Source organism: Dendrobates tinctorius, unplaced genomic scaffold (assembly GCF_039654945.1).
Source record: "Dendrobates tinctorius isolate UK_male_01 unplaced genomic scaffold, ASM3965494v1 ptg000197l, whole genome shotgun sequence".
Classification (NCBI taxonomy): Eukaryota; Metazoa; Chordata; class Amphibia; order Anura; family Dendrobatidae; genus Dendrobates; species Dendrobates tinctorius.
The window spans coordinates 4,398,727-4,426,182 of record NW_027361864.1 but is presented as its reverse complement, the minus strand read 5'-3'; the positions used below and the strand labels follow the sequence as shown (position 1 = coordinate 4,426,182).

General features: G+C 45.9%; 2 protein-coding genes across 4 annotated transcripts in view; both read right to left on the bottom strand.

The window, feature by feature from the left end:
- LOC141056382 (mitochondrial amidoxime-reducing component 1-like) overlaps window positions 1-24,227 on the bottom strand; it is a 45,866-nt gene extending 21,639 nt beyond the window's left edge. Inside the window, exon 1 of the mRNA XM_073553154.1 lies at window positions 24,166-24,227. The gene's annotated coding sequence lies outside the window, so the exon portion shown is untranslated. The remainder of the gene's footprint in view (window positions 1-24,165) is intronic.
- Window positions 186-27,456, bottom strand: part of LOC141056379 (uncharacterized) — a 34,740-nt gene continuing 7,469 nt past the window's right edge. The window contains exons 1-2 of one of the 3 annotated variants that reach the window (XM_073553150.1): window positions 23,893-23,970; window positions 186-4,129 (exon numbers count right to left, since the gene is read on the bottom strand). In XM_073553150.1, the coding sequence (XP_073409251.1) occupies window positions 1,875-4,118 (2,244 nt within the window). In that variant the 5' untranslated portion in view covers window positions 4,119-4,129; window positions 23,893-23,970 and the 3' untranslated portion in view covers window positions 186-1,874. Of the gene's footprint in view, window positions 4,130-14,348; window positions 14,369-23,892; window positions 23,971-27,456 lie in introns of those variants that run through there. The other 2 variants (XM_073553151.1, XM_073553149.1) reach the window with 2 other exon arrangements.

The following is a 27,456-nucleotide window of genomic DNA, read 5'->3' as shown; positions in this document are numbered from 1 at the left end:
TTGCTAACGGAAATTACAACGAGTGCTGGATATTATGCTCCCGCATCCAATGATTGTGACCGAAACAGCTGAACTCAAAATTTGGAAGAAGGAGGGTCACATACTTTTAGCCATACAGTGCAGGTATTTTTAGTCTCCTCCTTTCTCCCCCCCCCCACTTCACTCCTTTAAAGAAAAGTCACAAATCTGGAGGACTACGTACATTTTATTTCTCATTACTTAAAGAAACGTTAAATAATTTACAACGTTTTACAATATAACTTTACAAACCAGGTTGAATATTTTTGCACACATTTTGTTTTACTTGTGTTGCATTAAAGCACTGTAAGTCACATCCAAAGTCTCAGCTTTGTCGTTAGAGATCTGTGCTCCATAGGCCCTGGGACATTTATACCGCTCACCTAAAGCCTTCCCATCGCAACGCCACCTACCAAAATGCATCAATCAGAACTTTTATGTTTTTGCTTTGGATGTAACTGGAGGATAAAGGACAGAACTCCAGATCAGTGCACAATGAGGTCACGCAAAGTATCTCCAGAGTCAGCAGAAAGGGTTTCTTCCGGTGAAAACAAGTCATTCTCTATGGGCCGCCCGCAAATTGCAGCCACAAAGGGAAAGAATGGAGTTACGACTGAGCTTGCACTCTGCTAACAGGACTAAACCTAAAAATTTTTTTTTTTTGCTTTATAATCTTTTTTACTGTTGAAAGGGAATATCCAGATTTTTCGCAAGGTACCAAATATGAAATGCAATGTTATAAAAAATAAGGGGTAAAAAAACATTACCTACTTTTTAGCCTACTCATGGCACTAGTGGTCTTTGCTGTCTCTACAGTGATGTCCCATCCCATGCCCCCTACAGTATATGACCGTTTTCAGATCGGAGTTTTCCACGCTACGTATACAGACCACAACGCACGTGCCGGACCCCGGTCTCCCGACCCGACGTAGGTCCATGCGTGTAAAATGAAAAACACTCATCTGAAAGCAGATCCAACGAGGATCACTGCTATGAATGGTGTTACGAATTATGTCAATTTTGCAACCCTACGTGAGCAGGTAAGTAAAACAATCCAGCTTTCTCGAGCAGCTGATAGGCGCTCTTCTTGCATTCACAAGGTAACACAACCAACCTATATTTGCTCTCTTCAGGGTTTGTGGGCACATTAGACCAAGGAGGATCAAACTTATTACATTTTAGATTTCACATACAAAAAGAAGTACAGTGCTTAAAAAGTTTTGGCCATAAAAGTACTATACAATAACTAATTTTTTTATTGTACATCATTGACATAACTCGTAACTCCACCAAATAGAGCGAGTAACGGAGGGGAAGTCTCTCACAGATCAAAGAGATTCAAGAGAAAATATTTTTTTTCTTAAGATTTATATTTTGAAGCTGACATCACGCTGAGCAACTTCACAAATACTTTTACTTTTCTAATACTGATCTTATGTTCTATTGTCGTCTTACACCGCAGTAACATTTACTGCTCTTCTGCTACTACAACGCAGAGCACTGACCAAAGGACGGATCAAACATTTTGGTTGCATTTTCGGCACACGGCTTCTTTTTGACAATAAAAAGGAAAAGGATCCATGAGAAAAAGTGGTTTATAGTAGGAGTAACCCTATAGTCAGTGACTGCCTATAGTTCAGGACTGTTGTGAGTATGCAAACCCCAGTTTTTTCTGAGGTGTCTATCACAAGAAGAATCAAGGGGTGTAATACAAAGAGAAAAAAAAAACATTTCCTAAAGTAAAAATGTTTGATACAGAAAAACTTCTCTTTTAGAGAGTAAGGGCGCCTGTATTATTGATTAAAACTACCTTTGGAAAAAAAAGGAAAAGTAACGTTTCAACATGAAACACAACATCAAGTATTGTCCAAGTGTGGAGCGTTTCGGTCTCTTGATGACAACTTTAGTAGAGGAGGCGGCTGGGCTAAATTCAGCTCCATCTTGCTTTTTTTGCGCACGGAGGTAACCACTTCTCGTAACAAGTCAAAAATGAAGTCTTGGCTTTTGCGCTCATAAAGTGTTTTTACTACCAGGGCTTTACGGCCCCTGGGAAATTTGGCGCAATGTCCAGGGGCACTGACCGTTGTTGAGTCCTTTAGGGCTGCTTGGATTCTAGTTACATTTCGGTTATGATCCAATACTGCTAGCTGGGTCCTGGCCACCATTTCGTCCATGTAAAAACGAAGCCGACTAGGTCGGTATTTTTGACATGCGCTATGGAAGATCTCCAGGGAGTCTGAATGGCAATAGAAGGATACACGTTTTAAGTCTCTCTGCACAGAAGGGCTGAGCACAATTTCTTTAAGTCTACGGTAGGCTAAGGAACCCTTCAAAAGCCACCTGGTTGATTTGGAGCCTACATTGTGCTGGCACTTCCAGTAGTCAGAACTGGAACGCCATTCGTGAACATTAAGAACGTGGTACTGCAACGCATTCCAGCGATCCAACAACTCTTCTTTGTTTTCATCGCAGGTCTTCACACACCACCACAAGTGCGATTTGATCGGCAATGACCAATCCGAGAGGACTTCACAGTGTTTTTTTTTGGCCTGGAAAAGTATTTTATTATTAATGGATCTTGCCAAGTGCCAAGGGTCAAAGCGGTGAACAATATCGCCATAACTGTCCTTCATTATTTTCCTAACTCCAATGTGACGGTCAGTGGTTAACATTTTAACGTTGACCCCTTTTTCTAAGATGCGATTCAGCGCTTTCTTAAATGTTATGTTTTTGTGGTGAGCTTGAGATAAAGTGGGCAGATGTTGCTGTATGTGAAACCCAAGAATCTTTTTCGTTTCTGCATCCATCATGACGTAGGTATAATACTTAGTCACGTGGTTGGGTCGGGCGGCTTGGTAGTCCCCTGCCAGGCATACGGGTTTATCTCTAAGGCGGGTTATAATAGACTGCTGCTCCATGTGCCAGTGACGATTTAAGGTTGGGAACAAATGGGTTAACTGGTTTTTGTAATAGGTGGATTTCCGGATAAATTTCATGTTCAACAATTTTACCATTTGAAGAATTTTGAGGAAACTTGTGCCGCTATATAAGACAGCAGCTGATGCCAAAACATCCCCCAGTGGTTGTTTGCCCAGTCTTGGTTGGCTCTCCCATATGGTTTTGGTGTGACCACTTGCACATTTAACTTCTACAATTACAGATGACCCCAAGAAGCTCTTTCGAACATGTGTTACACGGTCCTCACATTTACTCTGAGCCTGGCACGGTATCATCCCAATAAGTTTATTAAGGCAACTTTCAAACACTATAAATTTTTTGTCACGGACGGGACTCTTGGGACCCTCGTAGATGCATCTGAATTCTTTGTTATGGGCTTCATCGTCTGCTTCTTCATCGCTTTCAACGTAGAATGATTCTTCTTCCTCCTCTTCGTAGTCAGATTCATGAAAGTTACAATCAACACGTTTTGGGCCTCTTCTATCCTTTAGATCCGTGCGACTTCTTGGTAAGGATTGACTACTTTCCACTCGAGTCTCATTTTGCCCTTGAAACATTCGTACTGACGTTTGAGTTTGTGCATGTTTTTTTCCAAACTTTGGTGTCATTCCCATTCTCTCAGAATCTGTATTGGTACCTCGATCAACCACAACTTTCCACACCCTACTCGGTTCTGCGGAGATGGAAGATGGGTTATCGAAAAGCATTGGATTATCCTCTCCTATTTGGATAGTATGGTATAATAAAGGTTTACTTGACGTGGAAGGACCTTGATCCGCCACAACCCGATAAGTCTGAGATAGTTTTCTTTTTTTCCTCGTTGGACCATCTTCTTTTGGAACAATGCAGTTTTGTGGTGTTCGGACAAATATAGTTGGTATAGAGTTTCTTTTCAGCGTTCGACGAAAACCATCGTTCATGTAACAATCATCAGTAAAATGCTTGGAACACATGCGATAGATATCAGAACTCTTTCCTACGATGATCTTTTCGACCGAGGCGTCCAAGTCGTTATCAAATTGACCAGTTTGTTGTAGCCATTGCCTTATAATGATTGGGTTGTTTGGGAACGAGTGCATAATGATGCCTGTACCTCTGGACTTCCATGTGTAACCGCATCCTTTAACGATGCAAGAAGGCATGATGGATCAACCTGTAAAAAAAAAAACAAAATGGTAATAATAATGTCAATTAATATAGCAATAAAAAAGTACAGTGTAAATATGACGGCAGGATCAGACACGAAAGTATATTAAAAAATGTGAATTTTTTTTTCCATTTGGATCTAGTAAAATCTATTTTAATAGGTTTCTTAAAAAAAAAAAAAAAATATATTAAATTCAATACTGATCTTTCTTTGCCAGTACAACTGGATATGCTACATCTAACGAGTCACTGTATAATTCATCACCTGCAGGCATATGACAAGTGGCCGTCTTCATACAGCAGTCTATCCATCACGTGCCCGCTTTTTATATTACAGTAAAATTCACTTCACTTGGCATCAAGTATCAGATTATCAAGCATTCTGGATTATTGGCCATCATAGATGACCATCATAAGGACCAGGAGAATTTTCATTTGTCTTGTTTTTTTCTCTCCTTCTTCCAAGAGCCATGACTTTTTTTTTTTAACACTTTTCTATCAAGATAGCTTATTTTTTTGCGGGAAGAAACGACACCATTCGTTTTACTATACAATGAACTGGAAGATGGGAAATGAAAAAAATCAGTGCTTTGGAATTAAAAAGAAAAACAAAACAGCAACTTATATTTTTGCGTTTTTGTTCTCATGACGTTTGTATGAAATATGAACTGGTAACTTTGCACTACGAGTGGATGCCAGTAACGTGATATCAAATTATGATACTCTCTCCAGCATCGGCGGGATAACAAAGGTCGGCACCTGCAATATATGTAGCAGGCTCCTGTAATCCTGCTTTATAAGAAATGCACGCATCAGCCATACATGTATGGCCAGGATCCTCGGGGGAGGGACTTTAGGCTGCTGTGGCCACGCCCTCTTGTAAAGACCATAAAAATTAACACTACATAAAAATGGCCAAATCTCTAGAACCATACAGAGAATTTTGAAGCAGAAAAATCAGGGGAACAGTGGGAATAAAGTAGAAGCAGAAACTGGCCATGTTTCGGTGACAGGTCCTCTAAGTAGTCACATGTTCTCTGTTCATTACCAAGCAGTTGATCACTGAACAGCGAATTAGATTACTATACAGATTTAGAGCGTTATTTTATAGCATTGGTTCCTTATGCTTTGTCTTCCACTTCTGATATTGTATAATCCCACGCTAACTTAGTTCGTTGTTCGAAACGTTCCGGATTATCAGATGCCAAATTAAAAGAGATTTTATTGCATATGTACTTACCTAGATTTACACTCCGTTGCCATTTTTCCAGTGCACTTCAGGGAGGTAACGTCCCAATATCAGCTGATCCGCTTGTAACATGAAGCCTTCAGTTTCTGACTTTTCATTAGTACAAGTGAACCGGTCTTTTACATGCATTTCTTAAAACATTTAAAGATTTGTTAACCATTACATTGGTTTATCAGATATCTCTTTATAGAGTTGTCTATATACAGTCAGGAAATTTATAAAGGTCTTGTAACCAGGTCAAAAGTGTCCACGTTTTGCTTTTATTTTATTCCCACTGCTCCCCTTTCTTTTTAAAATCTTCTATTCATCTCCAGAAATATGGGCTATTTTACTTAGATGTATTTTTTATTGTCAGGAGGGGGCGGGCTCACAGGATCCTCTGGGGCGTGTCTATTAGACCGCTTTGCATTATTACCCTGTGAGCTACGCCCCTTTGGTTAAGGCCCTAAAAATCTGCACTACATTAAAAGGCCCATATCTCTGGAACCGTATGGCAGTTTTTTTAAAAAAAATGCATCAGAATACTCAGGGGAGCAAAGGGGATAAAATGAACAAAATGTCAATTTTTGACCTGATGAAGGGTCCCCTAACAAAGTTTTCTTTCCAGGTTTCACAGCTGCGCCCACGGTCAAGTGTACACTGGTATGATTCTTTTCTATGACAGAACTATGTGAACCAGAAAAACAAAACTTCCTTTCAGTACATGGCTGACTGCACTGCCAGAAACAGAAAATTATAGGAGTACAATAGCAACAAAAAATTTGTCAAAGTCTTGAGAGCACATATCTGAGATGCGACCAAAGCCTCCCATACACAGTAGATGAAAATTGGCCAAGCCCACAACCGACCATCTGAGGTGTATGGTGGCCTTCAGACTGTCCACCAACAGATAATGTTGAGGTACAGAAGGATCAAGCAGTTGTCATTTCAGCCCCTGATCCTTTTGTTCAGGGAAAATAAGTCGCTGGCAGAGGAATTTCTCAGCTTTCCATTATGAGAGTTGGTGCTTTTTAATTTTATGGAAAAGGGAGGAGCCAGAAGCAGGCAAAGACATATCGGCTGTAAATTATCCTGAGATGACAATTACACTTCTCCATAGAATTTTATGAGCACCAAGTGTCATCTCCTATCTCAGTAATGGGAACATGTGTATTCATTGAAAACTGATTTGACTGTGAATTGACAATTTCGGGAATGAATGATCAGTCCAATCAGTCCGAGAAGAGAAAGAAGCAGATTCCTCTAAAAACATTTATTATAGTTTACCATCTTCAAATGCACCATTAAAAGAAAAAAAATATTAAGGCGACGGTAGATTGAAGGTGAAGAGTAATCAGGTTAAGGTGACGATCTGGTGATCCTCCCCCAGGTACCCATCGCAGAGAAAGTCAGCAGGTGTCAGTTAAGTCCTATTAGGTCTACATGAATGGATGGCACTGTATCACCACCGCGAGAATCTATCAGTATATGTCTGCTAAGTACATATATGGTTTGCTAGGCAATCCCTGCATGTGATGCAGCTGACCAACAGGTACGTAGAATGAAGCGAGGATTCAAACATATATTTCGTGCACGCCGAAGAGTCCTGGTTAGCGCCTGAGTATGCTCAAATAACACTACATCCGAGCTCATCACTAACAGCTGAGAAGCTTAATAACGGTTTTCCTTGCAACCAATCACTAAGCAAAGAAGCTGAGCAGTGATCGGTTGTTATGAGCAATAGTTTTCTCACTCCACGACAACACCTCAGCAGACACTGACCGGGTGGGAGAAATCTAGCATCCCCGGGAACATAAGCTCCCAGCCATTGTCTGCCCCCCAGAAAGGAGCAGAGAGCACATCACAGAAACAGAAATTAATCCCCCCTCCCGCCCTGCCCATATACCCATCGCACATCTTCCCTCTTAGAGGGATCATTGCTATGGAAGTCAGGGCAAATCCAAACATGCTTTGGTTTTGACCCCAGGCCACTTTTAAAGGGATCCCCAATATGGTATATTAGGGGTAGTAGTCCGGTGGCTCTGGCTGATGAGACGATGTGAGATATTAGGGGTAGTAGTCCGGTGGCTCTGGCTGATGAGACGATGTGAGATATTAGGGGTAGTAGTCCGGTGGCTGTGACGGATGATGTGTGATATTAGGGGTAGTAGTCCGGTGGCTGTGACGGATGATGTGTGATATTAGGGGTAGTAGTCCGGTGGCTGTGATGGGATGATGTGGGATATTAGGGGTAGTAGTCCGGCGGCTCTGGCTGACGGGATGATGTGGGATATTAGTGGAAGTAGTCCGGCGGCTCTGGCTGACGGGATGATGTGGGATATTAGTGGAAGTAGTCCGGCGGCTCTGGCTGATGGGATGATGTGGGATATTAGTGGAAGTAGTCCGGCGGCTCTGGCTGACGGGATGATGTGGGATATTAGTGGTAGTAGTCCGGCGGCTCTGGCTGACGGGATGATGTGGGATATTAGTGGAAGTAGTCCGGCGGCTCTGGCTGATGGGATGATGTGGGATATTAGTGGAAGTAGTCCGGCGGCTCTGGCTGACGGGATGATGTGGGATATTAGTGGAAGTAGTCCGGCGGCTCTGGCTGACGGGATGATGTGGGATATTAGGGGTAGTAGTCCGGTGGCTGTGACGGATGATGTGGGATATTAGGGGTAGTAGTCTGGTTGCTCTGGCTGACGGGATGATGTGGGATATTAGTGGAAGTAGTCCGGCGGCTCTGGCTGACGGGATGATGTGGGATATTAGGGGTAGTAGTCCGGTGGCTCTGGCTGACGGGATGATGTGGGATATTAGGGGTAGTAGTCCGGTGGCTGTGACGGATGATGTGTGATATTAGGGGTAGTAGTCCGGTGGCTGTGACGGATGATGTGTGATATTAGGGGTAGTAGTCCGGTGGCTGTGATGGGATGATGTGGGATATTAGGGGTAGTAGTCCGGTGGCTGTGACGGATGATGTGGGATATTAGGGGTAGTAGTCTGGTGGCTCTGGCTGACGGGATGATGTGGGATATTAGTGGAAGTAGTCCGGCGGCTCTGGCTGACGGGATGATGTGGGATATTAGTGGAAGTAGTCCGGTGGCTGTGACGGATGATGTGGGATATTAGGGGTAGTAGTCTGGTGGCTCTGGCTGACGGGATGATGTGGGATATTAGGGGTAGTAGTCCGGTGGCTCTGGCTGACGGGATGATGTGGGATATTAGGGGTAGTAGTCCAGCGGTTGTGACGGGATGATGTGGGATATTAGGGGTAGTATTCCGGTACCTCTGGCTGATGGGATGATGTGGGATATTAGTGGTAGTAGTCCGGTGGCTCTGGCTGATGGGATGATGTGGGATATTAGGGGTAGTAGTCTGGTGGCTCTGCCTGACGGGATGATGTGGGATATTAGTGGTAGTAGTCTGGTGGCTCTGGCTGACGGGATGATGTGGGATATTAGTGGTAGTTGTCCGGTGGCTCTGGCTGATGGGATGATGTGGGATATTAGGGGTAGTATTCCGGTACCTCTGGCTGATGGGATGATGTGGGATATTAGTGGTAGTAGTCCGGTGGCTCTGGCTGATGGGATGATGTGGGATATTAGGGGTAGTAGTCCGATGGCTCTGGCTGACGGGATGATGTGGGATATTAGTGGAAGTAGTCCGGCGGCTCTGGCTGACGGGATGATGTGGGATATTAGTGGAAGTAGTCCGGCGGCTCTGGCTGACGGGATGATGTGGGATATTAGTGGAAGTAGTCCGGCGGCTCTGGCTGATGGGATGATGTGGGATATTAGTGGAAGTAGTCCGGCGGCTCTGGCTGACGGGATGATGTGGGATATTAGGGGTAGTAGTCCGGTGGCTGTGACGGATGATGTGGGATATTAGGGGTAGTAGTCTGGTGGCTCTGGCTGACGGGATGATGTGGGATATTAGTGGAAGTAGTCCGGCGGCTCTGGCTGACGGGATATTAGTGGAAGTAGTCCGGTGGCTGTGACGGATGATGTGGGATATTAGGGGTAGTAGTCTGGTGGCTCTGGCTGACGGGATGATGTGGGATATTAGGGGTAGTAGTCCGGTGGCTCTGGCTGACGGGATGATGTGGGATATTAGGGGTAGTATTCCGGTACCTCTGGCTGATGGGATGATGTGGGATATTAGTGGTAGTAGTCTGGTGGCTCTGCCTGACGGGATGATGTGGGATATTAGTGGTAGTAGTCTGGTGGCTCTGGCTGACGGGATGATGTGGGATATTAGTGGTAGTAGTCTGGTGGCTCTGGCTGATGGGATGATGTGGGATATTAGTGGTAGTAGTCTGGTGGCTCTGGCTGATGGGATGATGTGGGATATTAGTGGTAGTAGTCTGGTGGCTCTGCCTGACGGGATGATGTGGGATATTAGTGGAAGTAGTCCGGCGGCTCTGGCTGACGGGATGATGTGGGATATTAGTGGTAGTAGTCTGGTGGCTCTGGCTGACGGGATGATGTGGGATATTAGTGGAAGTAGTCCGGCGGCTCTGGCTGACGGGATGATGTGGGATATTAGTGGAAGTAGTCCGGCGGCTCTGGCTGACGGGATGATGTGGGATATTAGTGGAAGTAGTCCGGCGGCTCTGGCTGACGGGATGATGTGGGATATTAGTGGAAGTAGTCCGGCGGCTCTGGCTGACGGGATGATGTGGGATATTAGTGGAAGTAGTCCGGCGGCTCTGGCTGACGGGATGATGTGGGATATTAGGGGTAGTAGTCCGGTGGCTGTGACGGATGATGTGGGATATTAGGGGTAGTAGTCTGGTTGCTCTGGCTGATGGGATGATGTGGGATATTAGTGGAAGTAGTCCGGCGGCTCTGGCTGACGGGATGATGTGGGATATTAGGGGTAGTAGTCCGGTGGCTGTGACGGATGATGTGGGATATTAGGGGTAGTAGTCTGGTGACTCTGGCAAACGGGATGATGTGGGATAAAAGTGGAAATAGACCGACGGCTCTGGATGACGGAATGATGTGGGATATTAGTGGAAGTAGTCCGGTGGCTGTGACGGATGATGTGGGATATTAGGGGTAGTAGTCTGGTGGCTCTGGCTGACGGGATGATGTGGGATATTAGGGGTAGTAGTCCGGTGGCTCTGGCTGACGGGATGATGTGGGATATTAGGGGTAGTATTCCGGTACCTCTGGCTGATGGGATGATGTGGGATATTAGTGGTAGTAGTCCGGTGGCTCTGGCTGATGGGATGATGTGGGATATTAGTGGTAGTAGTCCGGTGGCTCTGGCTGATGGGATGATGTGGGATATTAGGGGTAGTAGTCTGGTGGCTCTGCCTGACGGGATGATGTGGGATATTAGTGGTAGTAGTCTGGTGGCTCTGGCTGACGGGATGATGTGGGATATTAGTGGTAGTTGTCCGGTGGCTCTGGCTGATGGGATGATGTGGGATATTAGGGGTAGTATTCCGGTACCTCTGGCTGATGGGATGATGTGGGATATTAGTGGTAGTAGTCCGGTGGCTCTGGCTGATGGGATGATGTGGGATATTAGGGGTAGTAGTCCGATGGCTCTGGCTGACGGGATGTTGTGGGATATTAGTGGAAGTAGTCCGGCGGCTCTGGCTGACGGGATGATGTGGGATATTAGTGGAAGTAGTCCGGCGGCTCTGGCTGACGGGATGATGTGGGATATTAGTGGTAGTTGTCCGGTGGCTCTGGCTGATGGGATGATGTGGGATATTAGGGGTAGTATTCCGGTACCTCTGGCTGATGGGATGATGTGGGATATTAGTGGTAGTAGTCCGGTGGCTCTGGCTGATGGGATGATGTGGGATATTAGGGGTAGTAGTCCGATGGCTCTGGCTGATGGGATGATGTGGGATATTAGTGGTAGTAGTCCGGTGGCTCTGGCTGACGGGATGATGTGGGATATTAGTGGTAGTTGTCCGGTGGCTCTGGCTGATGGGATGATGTGGGATATTAGGGGTAGTATTCCGGTACCTCTGGCTGATGGGATGATGTGGGATATTAGTGGTAGTAGTCCGGTGGCTCTGGCTGATGGGATGATGTGGGATATTAGGGGTAGTAGTCCGATGGCTCTGGCTGACGGGATGATGTGGGATATTAGTGGAAGTAGTCCGGCGGCTCTGGCTGACGGGATGATGTGGGATATTAGTGGAAGTAGTCCGGCGGCTCTGGCTGACGGGATGATGTGGGATATTAGTGGAAGTAGTCCGGCGGCTCTGGCTGACGGGATGATGTGGGATATTAGGGGTAGTAGTCCGGTGGCTGTGACGGATGATGTGGGATATTAGGGGTAGTAGTCTGGTTGCTCTGGCTGATGGGATGATGTGGGATATTAGGGGTAGTAGTCTGGTGGCTCTGGCTGACGGGATGATGTGGGATATTAGTGGTAGTTGTCCGGTGGCTCTGGCTGATGGGATGATGTGGGATATTAGGGGTAGTAGTCTGGTGGCTCTGGCTGACGGGATGAGGATATTAGTGGTAGTAGTCTGGTGGCTCTGGCTGACGGGATGATGTGGGATATTAGTGGTAGTTGTCCGGTGGCTCTGGCTGATGGGATGATGTGGGATATTAGGGGTAGTATTCCGGTACCTCTGGCTGATGGGATGATGTGGGATATTAGTGGTAGTAGTCCGGTGGCTCTGGCTGATGGGATGATGTGGGATATTAGGGGTAGTAGTCCGATGGCTCTGGCTGACGGGATGATGTGGGATATTAGGGGTAGTAGTCCGATGGCTCTGGCTGACGGGATGATGTGGGATATTAGTGGTAGTTGTCCGGTCGCTGTGACGGGATGATGTGGGATATTAGGGGTAGTATTCCGGTACCTCTGGCTGATGGGATATTATAGTGAATGTGGATATACGGAGTGGGCGGGCCTATACACTCAGAGATCGATAGATATAGGTAGATACAGATGGAAGGGAAGTTCGTCTGGTCTACTTGTCCTAGACCCCCTCCCCACTCCCATAGGCACAGGGATTCGTCTCCGTCGTGAGCCGCAAGGATGCTGCTGTGTACAGAAACATGATGGATTCGGATAAGGTACACACATTCATCTCTTTTAACGCACATGGGCTGAATTCTCCAAACGCTAGACGCCACACATTACAACTATTCAAAAAACAGCAGGCAGCAGTATTGCTTATTCAGGAAACGCACTTCAAACCGGATAAATTGCCCTCCTTTGAAAGCTCGATATATGATAAATGGTTTCATGCGACAACCACCCAGTCCGGTTCCAGAGGAGTGTCAATAGCAGTGGCAAGGGGAGTGCCCTTCCAGCTAAGAGAAACTATGGCGGACCCTCAGGGTCGTTACATCTTTGTCAAAGGTCTACTAAACGGTGCCCTTGTAACATTGTGCAGTTTATACGCACCAAATAAAAAACTATTGAGATGGGTACTCTCAACACTGAAAAAAATTGATGGCTTTAGAGAGGGTGCATTGATAGTGGGTGGGGACTTGAATGTTGCATTAGAGCCTTTGCTAGACACGACCAAACAGAAAAGTTCGCTCTCACCTAAAGATCTTTACAGAATAAAGTCACAATTGGGATCTCTACAATTGATTGACACATGGAGATATCTAAACCCCTCTGACCGAGACTACACCTTCTACTCCCACCCTCATAAATCTTACCACCGTTTAGACTATATTTTTATATCCAGTAAAATGCTTGCCAATATACAACAGGCGAAAATAATCCCGAATATTTATTCCGATCACTCTTCGGTTTTGTTAAAATTCTCATTATCTAAAGCCTTTCCCCGACATAGAGTATGGCGGCTCAATGAGTCAGTACTTGGAAGGACCGAGGTACAGACACGTATAAACAAAGTGCTTTCCCAATATTTTGAGCAAAATGCTTCACCAGAAATCTCCTCACAGATACTATGGGAAGCACATAAGTCAGTTGTCAGAGGGGAGTTGATATCTATCACTTCCTTTCTAAATAAACTGCAACAAAAAGAAATCCAGGATCTTTATGATAGTATATCACAGCTGGAGCTTACACATAAACATAAAATAGATCAACATAGCTTAGAGAAGCTGCAACAAAAAAGACAGCAACTTAAAGACATATTAAACTCGAGATCTGCTAAGCTCTATGCAACATGGAAAAACAGAATGTACGTCCATGGAGACAAAGCATCTAAATTAATGTTATCACAACTAAGGAAGCGGCAGTCACGTACGCTGATTAACTCAATCAAGAATGAACAAGGGTTAAGCTCGCAAACTCCTGAGCATATGGAGCGGGCATTCCTAGACTACTATAAGAAATTATATAATCTCCGTCCGGAAGATAACGCCGATTCCGCACTTAAAAGAAGCATGGACACTAGGTCCTTCCTAAGCACTTTAGATTTGCCTGTCTTGTCTGATTCCCAAAAACAATATCTCACTAGCAGTGGCGTAGCAACTGTTTGTGGCGCCCGGGGCGGTCGAAAAATTTGCCGCCCCTTTGGTCGTTGATAATTCGGAAGCATCCGAAGAGCCCACACTACACTCAAAGATCTAATTTTTAGTCTGCTACTAACTCTGCTATTATTTCTAAATTTCTAGACTTTCAACTTCTTGCAGTTCTCTATATATATGTATGTATTAGCTTGATGATGCTGGATGAAGACCTAATGGCTTTTTTTAATAGTAATTTTTAATAATGTGACAGAAAAAAACCCAGAAAGTACAAATTATTTTGGCGGACAGGGGGCGGACACTGACAGCTTGGGGTCCCTGTGCAAGAAATGTGTCCGGGCCCCCCTCCTTTTATGGCGTCAAAGCTACGTGTGTGTGTGTATATATATATATAGATAGATAGATTATTGATATTATATAGCCACACACACACATACAGGTATATATTACATAGTCTCCTTTATTATGTATATTGCTGTCCCATACACAGTGCCTTCTCTTGTTATGTACAGTTCTGTCCCTTACATATTGGATTATATAGAGCCCTGTTTTTTATTACATACCGTCCTGTCTTGTTAGCTGTATAATGCAATGATGGCTGATGGAGCATGGGAAAGCTTCCTTTCTAATGGAGGAGCTGATGGACTGGTCGTCTGGTCACCGGCTCCTCGATCAGCAGTCATTTTATATCTAACAAGAGAGGGGACCATGTAATAAAAGAGGGCGCTGTGAATAACAAAAATAACAAAAATACACTATGTAAGAGACAGCACTATACATAACAGCAGAGGAAGCTATATAATAAGGGACGGCACCATATATAACTAGAGAGGATGGTAGGTAATAAGGGGCGGTGTTATACATAATAAAAGAGGAAACTATGTAACTAAGGATGGTGTTATACAGAATTAGTGAGTACACTATATACTAAGGGACTGTGTTAGACATAATAAACGATAATGTCTTCCTCCACCTCCCCCTGTTCCTAAGGCCATTATAAGTCCCCCTTCCTCCCATCCCAATCCCCCACACCCCTCATTGTCCTCCTCCCCTCGCATCCCATTATTGTCCTCTCCCCCACCTCCATCATTTTCTTCTCCACCACTATCTTTGCTTTCTCCCCCACCACTCCCATCATTGCCCATTCCACCACCTCCATCATTTCCTCCTCCTCCACCACCCCCATTTATTGCCCTTTCCACCACCACCATCATTGCATTCTCACCCACCACCCCATCATTGCCCTCTCGACCATCACCCCATCATTGTCTTCTCCCCATCACTGCCTTCTCCATCACCCCATCACTGTGCCTTCTCCCCATCACTCCCATCATTGCCTGCTCCATCACCCCATCACTCCCATCATTGTCTGCTCCATCACCCCATCATTGCCTGCTTCATCACCCCCATCATTGCCTGCTCCATCACCCCATCACTGCCTTCTCCATCACCCCATCACTGCCTGCTTCATCACCCCATCACTCCCATCATTGTCTGCTCCATCACCCCATCACTGCCTGCTCCATCACTCCCATAATTGTCTGCTCCATCACCCCCATCATTGCCTGCTCCATCACCCCCATCACTCCCCTCATTGCCTGCTCCATCACCCCATCATTGCCTGCTCCATCACCCCCATCATTGCCTGCTCCATCACCCTATCACTGCCTTCTCCATCACCCCATCACTGCCTGCTCCATCACCCCCATCACTCCCCTCATTGCCTGCTCCATCACCCCATCATTGCCTGCTCCATCACCCCCATCATTGCCTGCTCCATCACCCCCATCACTCCCCTCATTGCCTGCTTCATCACCCCATCATTGCCTGCTCCATCACCCCCATCACTCCCCTCATTGCCTGCTCCATCACCCCATCACTGCCTGCTCCATCACCCCCATCATTGTCTGCTCCATCACCCCATAATTGCCTGCTCCATCACCCCATCATTGTCTGCTCCATCACTCCCCTCATTGCCTGCTCCATCACCCCATCATTGCCTGCTCCATCACCCCATCATTGCCTGCTCCATCACCCCCATATCACCCCATCATTGCCTGCTCCATCACCCCATCATTGTCTGCTCCATCACCCCATCATTGCCTGCTCCATCACCCCATCATTGCCTGCTCCATCACCCCATCATTGTCTGCTCCATCACCCCATCATTGCCTTCTAGACCATCACTCCCATCATTGCCTGCTCCATCATACACACAGACACACACACACACACAGACATACATACATACATACACACAAGACACCACCTCTCTCCTCTCACCTGTCCGCAGCATCGCCCGCGCTTCCTCCCTCACACAGCAGCGGCCGCTGAATGATGACGTCACTCAGCGGCGCTCCTCTGTGTGAAACAGGAAGCGCGGCCTCCGGGCAGGAAGCAGGACGGACCATTGCCGCTCCGCTCCTGCTATTCACTCTTGCAGGCAGCGGAGCTGCCGTGATCGCATCGCTCCCTGCCCGCCGCTGCACTGCACTGCAGGGTGGAATTGCTGCTGCCGCGCCGCCCCCACACACATGCCGCCTGGGGCGGACCGCCCCCCCCGCCCCCCCCACGCTACGCCAGTGCTCACTAGACCTTTTTCACTAGGGGAGTTGCAGTCCGCCCTGTCAAAGTGCCCGAAGGGGAAAGCGCCCGGTCCAGATGGATTCTCAGCAGTTTACTATAAATCCTTCTCTGGCCTCCTACTCCCACATTTATTGAACGTTTGCAACGCAGTTTTACAAGGCCACCCATTGCCAAACCAAATGCTTACAGCCAGAATATCCCTAATACACAAAGAGGGGAAGGATCCTGAACAATGTAGTAGCTATAGGCCAATCTCTCTCCTTAATGTGGACCTAAAAATCCTAGCAGGGCTGATGGCAAAAAGAATGGCCGAGTCATTGCCAAATTTGATTTCCTTAAATCAGACCGGGTTTGTGGGTGGAAGGGAGGGAAGGGATAATGTCCACAAAGTATTACACCTTCTTCAATACGCAAAAAATCGTAAACTCCCATTGATGCTTCTTGGAACAGATGCAGAGAAGGCCTTTGACAGGGTGGACTGGGTATACCTACGGGAAGTGCTGATCAAGTTTGAGATACCCGAAGCGTTTATAGCAGCCGTAATGGCAATGTACGATAAGCCCAAGGCACATATTAGGATTAACGATTTTACAACAGATGCATTTACTATAAAGAACGGAACAAGACAGGGCTGTCCCCTATCCCCGTTGTTATTTGTGCTAGCAATGGAACCTCTCTTAAAGGCCATACAAATACATGAGGGAATAGAGGGTATTCGTATCAATAAGACACACTATAAAATAGCGGCATTTGCGGACGATCTCTTAGTCTTGATGACTAATCCTTTGCTGGGACTTCCAACATTGATGGATCTCATAGATCAATATAGCAAAATTTCCAATTTTAAAGTAAATATGTCTAAGTCGGAAGCGCTAGACATACATATATCCCCGAATACCTTAGCTAAACTAAAAAGTACATACCCATTCACCTGGCCAAAACAATATATCAAATATTTAGGTGTAAAGATAGGAAGATCGGATAGAGACCTTTTTCAACATAATATCCCCCCCCTAATTGCCTCAGTAGAAACTATCATGAAATCATGGAGGGACTCGTATGTGTCGTGGATGGGAAGGAAAAATTTACTGAAGAGCCTAATCTTACCCAAGTTCATATATATCTTCCAAATGCTCCCTATAACCATCCCCAAATCGTATCTTCTTAAAATTAATACATTATTCCGCAGATATGTTTGGAAAAAGCAAAAGCCCCGATTAGCATACAGGACATTAACATTAAACAAATCGAGGGGTGGGATGGGTGCACCAGACATAGTAAGGTACTACCAAGCGACAATGCTTACCAGAGTGGTAGACCTGTTGCGGTCTCCTAACAATAAGCAGTGGATTGAGGTGGAGGAAGCCCTAGCACCTTATCCCCTGAGATCCATCCTTTTGGCATATCCTTGTAAAAACATAAACAAAAATTTACCTAATATACACACCAAAGCTACCTTAAAATTATGGAAGGGATTGGTGAAAACTCTAGTTCCCCCTTTGTCCCCCTTACTCAAGTTGGCAGATATAATGCCACATGCCTCTTATTCCCGAGACAATGATCTAATCAAACCCGGTTCCCTGGCAAATGTAGCGGTTGATGAACTCTTAGCGGACGGGGCACTCCCCTCCTTTCAGGAACTGAAGAAGCAACCAGGGCTTTCCAACTTGTCCTTTATACAATTCGGCTCTATAAGAGACTCCTTGGCACAGTATCTTTTAGGAGCAGACGTTACCCGCCCACTGACTGCATTTGAGACTCTCTGTGCAGCAAAGGATAAACCCAAAAAGATAATGTCGTCTATTTACCAGGTTTTAAATATAACTGACTGTTGCCTCAAAAGAGCCTATATAACACATTGGGAAAAGGATTTGGGATACAAGTTTACCCCAAATCAAATATCACACATTTATAATTCTTCTCATGGCCCATCACAATGCGTTAGAGAACAAGAGAATTCCTTTAAAATAGTCGCCAGATGGTATATTACACCACAGCAGAACACTTATTGGCAGACGGGGTCTTCTACTAGATGCTGGAGATGCTGTGACTCGGAGGGAACATACTTACATATGTGGTGGTCCTGTCCACCCCTGCTGCAGTTCTGGCGACTAGTAGGGGATTATATCGGGGAAATTGTGGGCAAAAAGCTTACATTGACACCGGAGATAGTGCTCTTAAATTTTCTGTCACCGACTGGACATAAGAATACTGCTCTGTTGACTCAACACATTCTTTCAGCAGCGAAACTTTTGATACCTATGAACTGGAAGACAACTACCACTCCATCTATATCCCAATTGCAAGAGAAGGTAGATATGCTATATCAAGTAGCCAAACTGGCTGCCTTGGTGAATGGCTCACTTTCAGCTTTTGAAAGAGTATGGCACCCATGGACCCGATTCAGATCCATTAGTAGAAGTTGATAAGGCTATAGTGGCCTCCTTGCTCGGCTTTATCAGAGTGGACGAAACCCTTGTTGCCTAGTGTTCCCCTCTCCCCCCCCCCCTTTCTTCCCCTATATTCCACCCCTATCTCCCAACTTCTCCCTCTAATTACTTGACCTCCTGTCCCTTTACTCCCTATACTGTTTTTTTTTCTCTTTTCTTCTTTTTTTGTTCTTCTTCATCTTTGTTTGAAATCATGGCATATGTGATGTAGCAGGGGCGTGTGGATGGGAAGAACCCAGATTTGAACCCAGATAATCTTGCTACTGGAAGTTCCTTTTAGGCTGTTGTTGTCCTTAAACTTCTATATATCAATAGTTTTTGCCATGAATTGATATTTCAAACCATCTGTTTAACTCCCGAAAAGTGGAATTTGTAGGTTATATAATAATTTTGTAAGCTACTTTGTTGATTGCTTTCTTTCGGATGTAACTTGCAGATTTCAATAAATAAAACATTAAAACAAACAGATGGAAGAAGCAGCACAAAAAATAAACAATAACAATAATGCGGCTGCAGGCTTTCCATTCATGTACCAAACCTCAAAAATAGTCCTTCAAAGATGAAAGCAGCACACCAAGGAGATTCCAGTTAAAGTGCTATTTATTAGCCCATCTGGCTATTTGCCCATACAGCGACGTTTCGGTCCTGAAAAGTGTGGACCTTTCTCAAACTGCTTTCATTATAATGTGTTGTAACTAACCGTAGTTACTATGCCCGGGCAGCACCGGGCTCTTCAGCTAATATATATATATATATACACACACATACAGTACAGACCAAAAGTTTGGACACACCTTCTCATTCAAAGAGTTTTCTTTATTTTCATGACTATGAAAATTGTAGGTTCACTCTGAAGGCATCAAAACTATGAATTAAGGCTAGTTTCAGACCAGCGTTTTTTGCCAGCAGCGCACGCCGCCACTAAGTCCCGCCCCCTGCTCGCCCCCTCCGGTCATCTCCGCCTAGTATCGCACACGGCTGCATGCGATCTGCACACCCTATCTTTAGCATAGGGTGCGCTGACCGTGTGCTAGTAGAATTTTGCGTGCGCTGCGCCCTTTTGATGGTGCTCCGAGCGTACTGCCGTGCCTCCGCCAGTAGCTCCGCCTACGGGCGCATGACGCTGCATGCGTCCTGCGTCCCCTATCTTTAGCACTGGAGACGCAGGCCGTGCGCAGGTATGCGTTTGGCGGCGCATGCGTCCTTTTGACGCTGCGCCGAGCGCTCCAAATTGCAGCCTGTTGCGTTTGGCGCTGGTCGGCGCAGCGTCAAAAGGACGCATGCTCTGCCAAACGCATACCTGCGCACGGCCTGCGTCCCCAGTGCTAAAGATAGGGGACGCAGGACGCATGCAGCGTCTTGTGCCCGTAGGCGGAGCTACTGGCGGAGGCACGGCAGGGGGCAGAGCTTAGCGGCGGCCGTGCGCAGGCCGACGCTGCAGCCTTAAACGCAAATGTGAAACTAGCCTAAGTAAAGCGAAATGAGCTCTGAAAAAGAACAAGGTTTTTGTTCGAAAAGTGTAGCCTATTTGTTACTCTTGTAAGTTTTACTGTTTCTGGACTATATTTTATACAATAAATTGGACTTTTTGTGAAGCTGGACCTTTTTTCCCCACTTCGTTCTGATACAGTTTAGTGCCTGTTGTTCCTGAGTTTCCAGCAGTAAAACCTGATACCTGTGTTTTTGCTGTGTTTTTCAACTTTCGAATTGCTTTCTATGGGTGAAAAAACGCTGAGAGAATTGACATGTCGCAGTTTTTTAAAAAAAAAAAAAAAGCAGCAGTTTTACAATTCAGTAAAAAAAAAAAAAATCAATGTGTGTGCCGATTTCAGAAATCAGTCTAAGTCCGCTCTCATATTTATTTTGTAGAATATGTGTAGTTTTGTTTCAACAAAACCCAATTACTGCAAAAAGTGACCAATTCCAACATGTAACATTGTTACAAAAATTAAGTTTTCTTTAAAATTTGCTTTTTTCTTTCCTTAAGTTTTTTTTATGGTTCTACACACGGCTCTTATTGGATCCAAGTTTTGTTATTGCAGTTTTTTTCCCCTACTCTTCTTCTAAGAACTGTAATTTGTTTTTCAGTCAATCTTACCATACAAGGGCTTGCTGTTTGGGGGGCGAGTTGTAGTTTGAAATGACGCCACTTTTTAAATTTTTTTATCATATAAGAAATTGACTAAACTAAAAGATTTGGGGGGAGTAATTTTATTATTGTTTTAGGGGGTTTTTTCATATGGGTAAAAATTGTGGTGAGAATCACCTGTCTGTAGAATTACTGTGATACCAAAAAGGGTTTTTTTTTGTTTTGTTTTGTTTTTTTTAAGATTTCAGCAGTTTAAAAAAAATAAATAAATTAAAAAAAATCGAAACTTTGAAAAAAATAACGGGCTTCAGAAAATGGTGACACAGACCACATTACTGTTTTGATGGTTTCTAATTGCATCTTCTTGGGAGCAAAACGTTAACCAAAAAAACTTTAATTTTTGGCGTTTGTTTCTTTACACCATACAGATCAATTAATTTTAGGTTTTTATTGATGCAACACTACGTAATATGCTTTTTAAAAAAAAAAAAAAAGTTACATTTCCTTATTTTTGTGTTTTTTTTTTTTTAAATATTTTTAAAAACTATTTTTCTTTTTGGGAACCTAAACCTGCAGTCATTTGATTGATGGGACTGCAATACTCTAGCTCTACATCTCTGGGGGGACTTCACAGGAGACGATGCCACAGGAGTATTCAATTGGGCCTTTCTGGCAACCCATAGTCACACCACCATCGTGTTAGACAGGGGCTGATAAGGGCCACAACAGACGCCCATCCGGTATCGCAGCATCTCAGTGGTGCTGCCAGAAATTGGTGCCGGTCACTGCTGTTAGAGGTCGGCGTGGGCTGTAGAACGCAGCCGGTATCTGCCTATATAAGGTGGGTTCTGCTCCTTAAACCATCCCTTACACCCACGTCAGACATGTTACATGCCAGGAAGGGGTTAAACACGTCCGTTTAGACTGGAAATGATGATAAAACTCCTTGTGATCATTTTTCGGCATCTGGCTGTGTAAACAATGGAGGGTTTCGCCGTGGTTGTCACGGATACGTCCACTGACCGGTTTAATTCTCTTCTTTGTTTTCCTCTCCATTTATGTTAGTAGCTGTAGCCACGGCAACCAGGATAACAGAAAAAAACCCTCCATTGTTCACACCCCAGGCAGAAAACGGTTTACACTGAAAACCTACAGGTATGTCATGGAGGACGGTGTACAAAGAGAAAAACATTCTCCCGGGTACTATAGTGGTGATCAGCGCGGCACCAGCTACATACAATTATTATATCCTTTGCTGATACAGGAATATTATAGACTCACCAACATGGGAAAGATCACAGAGAGACCCCAGCGGTGTCTATGCCCCCCGATGTGCTGTGAGGGAGGAGTGGGCTGCGTTACTAATCCAACAGTCACTGGTATTTCAACATTGGCGCCAGTCTCGTCCATGGATTGTGTCCGGTGTCACAGAGGAGCGCCAACTAAATAAATAGTAGCTTGAGCTGCAATACCACACACAACCAGGGGACAGGTGTGGCGCTGTTTCCATGTTTTTACAATCCTACCCCATTCACTAAATCCAAATGACTGATCCCGTCCCTCCTTCATTCACTTCCAGCACAAACCAGCGGCTTTTATCTAATGTGTAAGGGCAGGAAGAAGCCAGCCACAGACGCAAGACATTTTTTTCTGCAGATTGTGCTGATTTTTTTCCCCACAGCTTCATCGTTGGTTCTGCAGATTGTTGGCGCATCCACCTAAATTTGGCGACAATGTTACATAATTTTAAGCTTGTGGGCATCAATGTAAAGTCGCCAACATGGCCAATCCAACGCTCCTCCCAAATCATGGGTCCTTAATAGGCTTCTCATATGGGTCAAAGGGATCTTTTATGGCCCCCATAGGCTGTAGGGCCCCAGAAGTGACTGCAACCTCAGTACCCACTATACTAACGCCCCTGTGTGGTGGTTATACACATCCAAAAAGGAGATGTAAGTGACGACGATCTGCAGAGAGATCCCTCATGTCTATGGGCTGCTTGAAGGGTCATCTGACTATAAAAGATTTAGGTATCATTAAAAGGTGTCTCTCTCAGTCACGAGCCTGTCAGCCTCGCTCCTGCTCCAGCTGGAGACGCTGCAGAAACACTCGCTCCTGTGATTAAACAAACAGACAGTAATATGTTATCACAGGAGCGAGTGTTTCTGCAGAGTCTCCATCCCCCTGGACTCCTCATAAATCAAGTCAGTGATGCCGGCCGCTGAGCTTATAGGTCACCGACTTGATGAGTTCAGGGGGCTGGAGACGCTGCAGAAACACTCACTCCTGTGATTAAACAAACAGGCAGTAATATGTTATCACAGGAGCGAGTGTTTCTGCAGAGTCTCCATCCCCCTGGACTCCTCATAAATCAAGCCAGTGATGCCGGCCGCTGAGCTTATAGGTCACCGACTTGATGAGTTCAGGGGGCTGGAGACGCTGCAGAAACACTCACTCCTGTGATTAAACAAACAGGCAGTAATATGTTATCACAGGAGCGAGTGTTTCTGCAGAGTCTCCATCCCCCTGGACTCCTCATAAATCAAGTCAGTGATGCCGGCCACTGAGCTTATAGGTCACAGACTTGATGAGTTCAGGGGGCTGGAGACGCTGCAGAAACACTCGCTCCTGTGATTAAACAAGCAGGAAAGTAAATGTGCGATCACAGAAAGCAGCAGCCGCGAGACCCCGCTGTGCCGCCTGTAGACTCTCACATGCCAGGATACGAGGTGTGTGCCGACCATGAGCTGCACGGTAGGAGGCCGTACGTCCAGACCTTGCTGTTTCGTATTGCTGTGTACTACAAGCTGGATCAGTTTTTTTTAGCCTCGTTTTGGGATCCATATTAATTACGCATACATATTTTTTCTCTCAAATGCATATATTTAGGGGTAAACTCAGTTTTGCTATTTGACCCCTAAATATTTTTAATGAAAACTAAATAGCAAAAGAAAAAAACCATTTCTAGCTTGAAATACATACATTTAGGTAAAAAAATAAGTCTCCAAAAGGTGGACAACCCCTTTAAAGGCTCATTTAGACCTGGGCACAAAGGGGTTAAAGAAACGCAAGTAAAAAAAAAAAAAAAAGCTGAGATTGAGAAAAATCCCAAATCCATACAATCCACAGGGACTGGAGCTGAGCACTCGGCTTTCTACTAGTTCCCCTTGATCCTGGTGCACGAGTGTGAGCAGCTGCCTGTCCTGCCAGTGCACCGTACCCGCTGCTGCGCTCACCGTGGGCGCCTCTACTCACCCGCTCCTCCCGGGCACACGTCAGCTGCTCCCGCTGCCCACAGAGGCACTGACACTAAAGACTAGGAGCGTCGGTCAAAACTGCGTGAGGAACGTCAGCGCCATCTAGCGCCTGGAGGACCAAACTGGCCTAGTTAACTATTTCCTGCCTCTACACAGATGGGTTTCACAACCTACAGCGGGGAAAAATGAGAAATGGAAAAACTCCTCATGTGGATTTATTTTTATAGAAATGAATATTAAAGCTCTGATCCATCATTTGCTTTTTTTTTTAAGTCATTTTACTTTTTTTTTTTTGTCTATCTTGCAGCATTCGATCAATTTTATGGCACCGAATTCTTCATAATGGCGCACGTGGTTCCCGAATTCTGCGCAAAATAAAAAATGTTTTTTAATCACGTCTCTAACCTTTCTTTGTGACAATCTCGGTGCAAATAAATAAACACTTCTTAAATCAGCTAAAAAATAAATTGCGCCAAAATATCTGGTGTAGGTGAGATCTCTCTGGGGGAAAACTGCAGCACATTCGGAAGAAATGAGGTTACTTATTCAAAAAGTCACTAATAAGGAATCGAGCGATAACATCTGGAAAACACTCCGAACATGTGAAGCATCTAAACTATGTGACCCGACCTTCCCTCTGGAGGCTCCTGACCCGACCTTCCCTCTGGAGGCTCCTGACCCGACCTTCCCTCTGGAGGCTCCTGACCCGACCTTCCCTCTGGAGGCTTCTGACCCGACCTTCCCTCTGGAGGCTTCTGACCCGACCTTCCCTCTGGAGGCTTCTGACCCGACCTTCCCTCTGGAGGCTTCTGACCCGACCTTCCCTCTGGAGGCTTCTGACCCGACCTTCCCTCTGGAGGCTTCTGACCCGACCTTTCCTCTGGAGGCTTCTGACCCGACCTTCCCTCTGGAGGCTTCTGACCCGACCTTCCCTCTGGAGGCTTCTGACCCGACCTTCCCTCTGGAGGCTTCTGACCCGACCTTTCCTCTGGAGGCTTCTGACCCGACCTTTCCTCTGGAGGCTTCTGACCCGACCTTCCCTCTGGAGGCTTCTGACCCGACCTTCCCTCTGGAGGCTTCTGACCCGACCTTTCCTCTGGAGGCTTCTGACCCGACCTTCCCTCTGGAGGCTTCTGACCCGACCTTTCCTCTGGAGGCTTCTGACCCGACCTTCCCTCTGGAGGCTTCTGACCCGACCTTCCCTCTGGAGGCTTCTGACCTGACCTTCCCTCTGGAGGCTTCTGACCCGACCTTTCCTCTGGAGGCTTCTGACCCGACCTTCCCTCTGGAGGCTCCTGACCCGACCTTCCCTCTGGAGGCTTCTGACCCGACCTTTCCTCTGGAGGCTTCTGACCCGACCTTTCCTCTGGAGGCTCCTGACCCGACCTTCCCTCTGGAGGCTCCTGACCCGACCTTCCCTCTGGAGGCTCCTGACCCGACCTTCCCTCTGGAGGCTTCTGCTTTGGAGCCGCTCAATAGTTTAGATAAAAAGGTCTTTAAAAAAATTGAACGTGGAAAAAAATTATCAAAATGAGGCTTAAATGGGTTATCCGGCCTTGGGCTACAAGTCTGCAGTGACTCTATGTGACTCTATGTAATCCTTATTGCGCGGGTGCGTGACTGCAAATATGCGATTTACACACTTCTAGCCACATTCAGACTAAACGTGTCCAGACTTGCTAGATACACGTGCATTGAGTGTACGTCTAGTCGGCATGTGACCACATAGGTGCAAATCACATACTTATGGTCACGCCTCCATAAGAATACACAAGTCTGAGGTCACATAGAGTGACTGCAGACTCGTAGCCAAAGACCGGACCACTCTTTTAAGGAAAACCAACACCAGCTTTCACCAGAGGCATTTTCCTCTTGAAAAGCTTGGCGGATAAAGTTCGGAGGAGTTTCCATGTGTATCGTGTCAGTTCCTGCTGCGGATATCACCCCGGATCCCATACTTTGCGGTGATTGTTGCCGCAGAGGGATATCTGTGGCAGAAAAGTCACATTGATAGTGAAGAGCATTGGTAACAAGGATATCCAGATCTGAGTGACTGACGTGAGACAAATAGGGATTCCTGGAGGACTGGGTGAGATCATCACAGGTCTTGTGGGGTGATCCTGGCCTGCAGTGTTCAGTACCCAACAACATTGCTCCATGGACGGACAACCGGGGAACCAGCAACACAAGCGAGCACAATGTCTGGTTCTGCACCAGTAGTGAAGGTGAGCTATCTGGTCTGATCTTACCAATGAGCGCCTGAAGGAAACGATAGAAGCCGTCCCAGGTCTGATAATGAGATCGCTGCATATGGGGCTGTGTAGTCGCTGAAAAGCCAGGAGCGCACATGCTGAGCCCTGCAGACCTCTGCCAGTACCTGGAAGGGGCACATGAGCACCAGAAATGGAGCAATGGAAGGAGGCGGCCCGGTCTCACCAATCACCTTTTTTTTCATATCAGGAGGTCAGTCTGGTGCGTCGGTCACTTACCTGGGGAAGAGATGGCACCAGGATGCTCTATAGCAGTGGCAGCGAACCTATGGCACGCATGCCAGAGGGGGCACACAGAGCCCTCCCGGTGAGTACGCGCGCCGTCTCCTCAGGACTAGTTCCGCCACCACTCTTCTCAGCCCTCTCACCATCTCCCTCATCACTAGTCGCGGCGATAGTGCCCACAGGTAGGGTTGTGATATATGAAGAGACCAGATCAGCATTGGAATGGGCAGAAGTGAGTAGTTACCGTATTTTTTTTTTTTTAAATGTGGGGCCATTATACAGTATGAAGCACTATGTGGGGCCATTATACTGTATGGAGCACTATGTGGGGCCATTATACAGTATGGAGCACTATGTGGGGCCATTATACAGTATGGAGCACTATGTGGGGCCATTATACTATATGGAGGACTATGTGAGGCCATTATACTGTATGGAGCACTATGTGGGGCCATTATACTGTATGGAGGACTATGTGGGGTCATTATACTGTATGGAGCACTATGTGGGGCCATTATACAGTATGGAGCACTATGTGGGGCCATTATACTGTATGGAGGACTATGTGGGGTCATTATACAGTATGGAGCACTATGTGGGGCCATTATACTGTATGGAGCACTATGTGGGGCCATTATACTGTATGGAGCACTATGTGGGGCCATTATACTGTATGGAGGACTATGTGGGGCCATTATACTGTATGGAGCACTATGTGGGGCCATTATACAGTATGGAGCACTATGTGGGGCCATTATACTGTATGGAGCACTATGTGGGGCCATTATACTGTA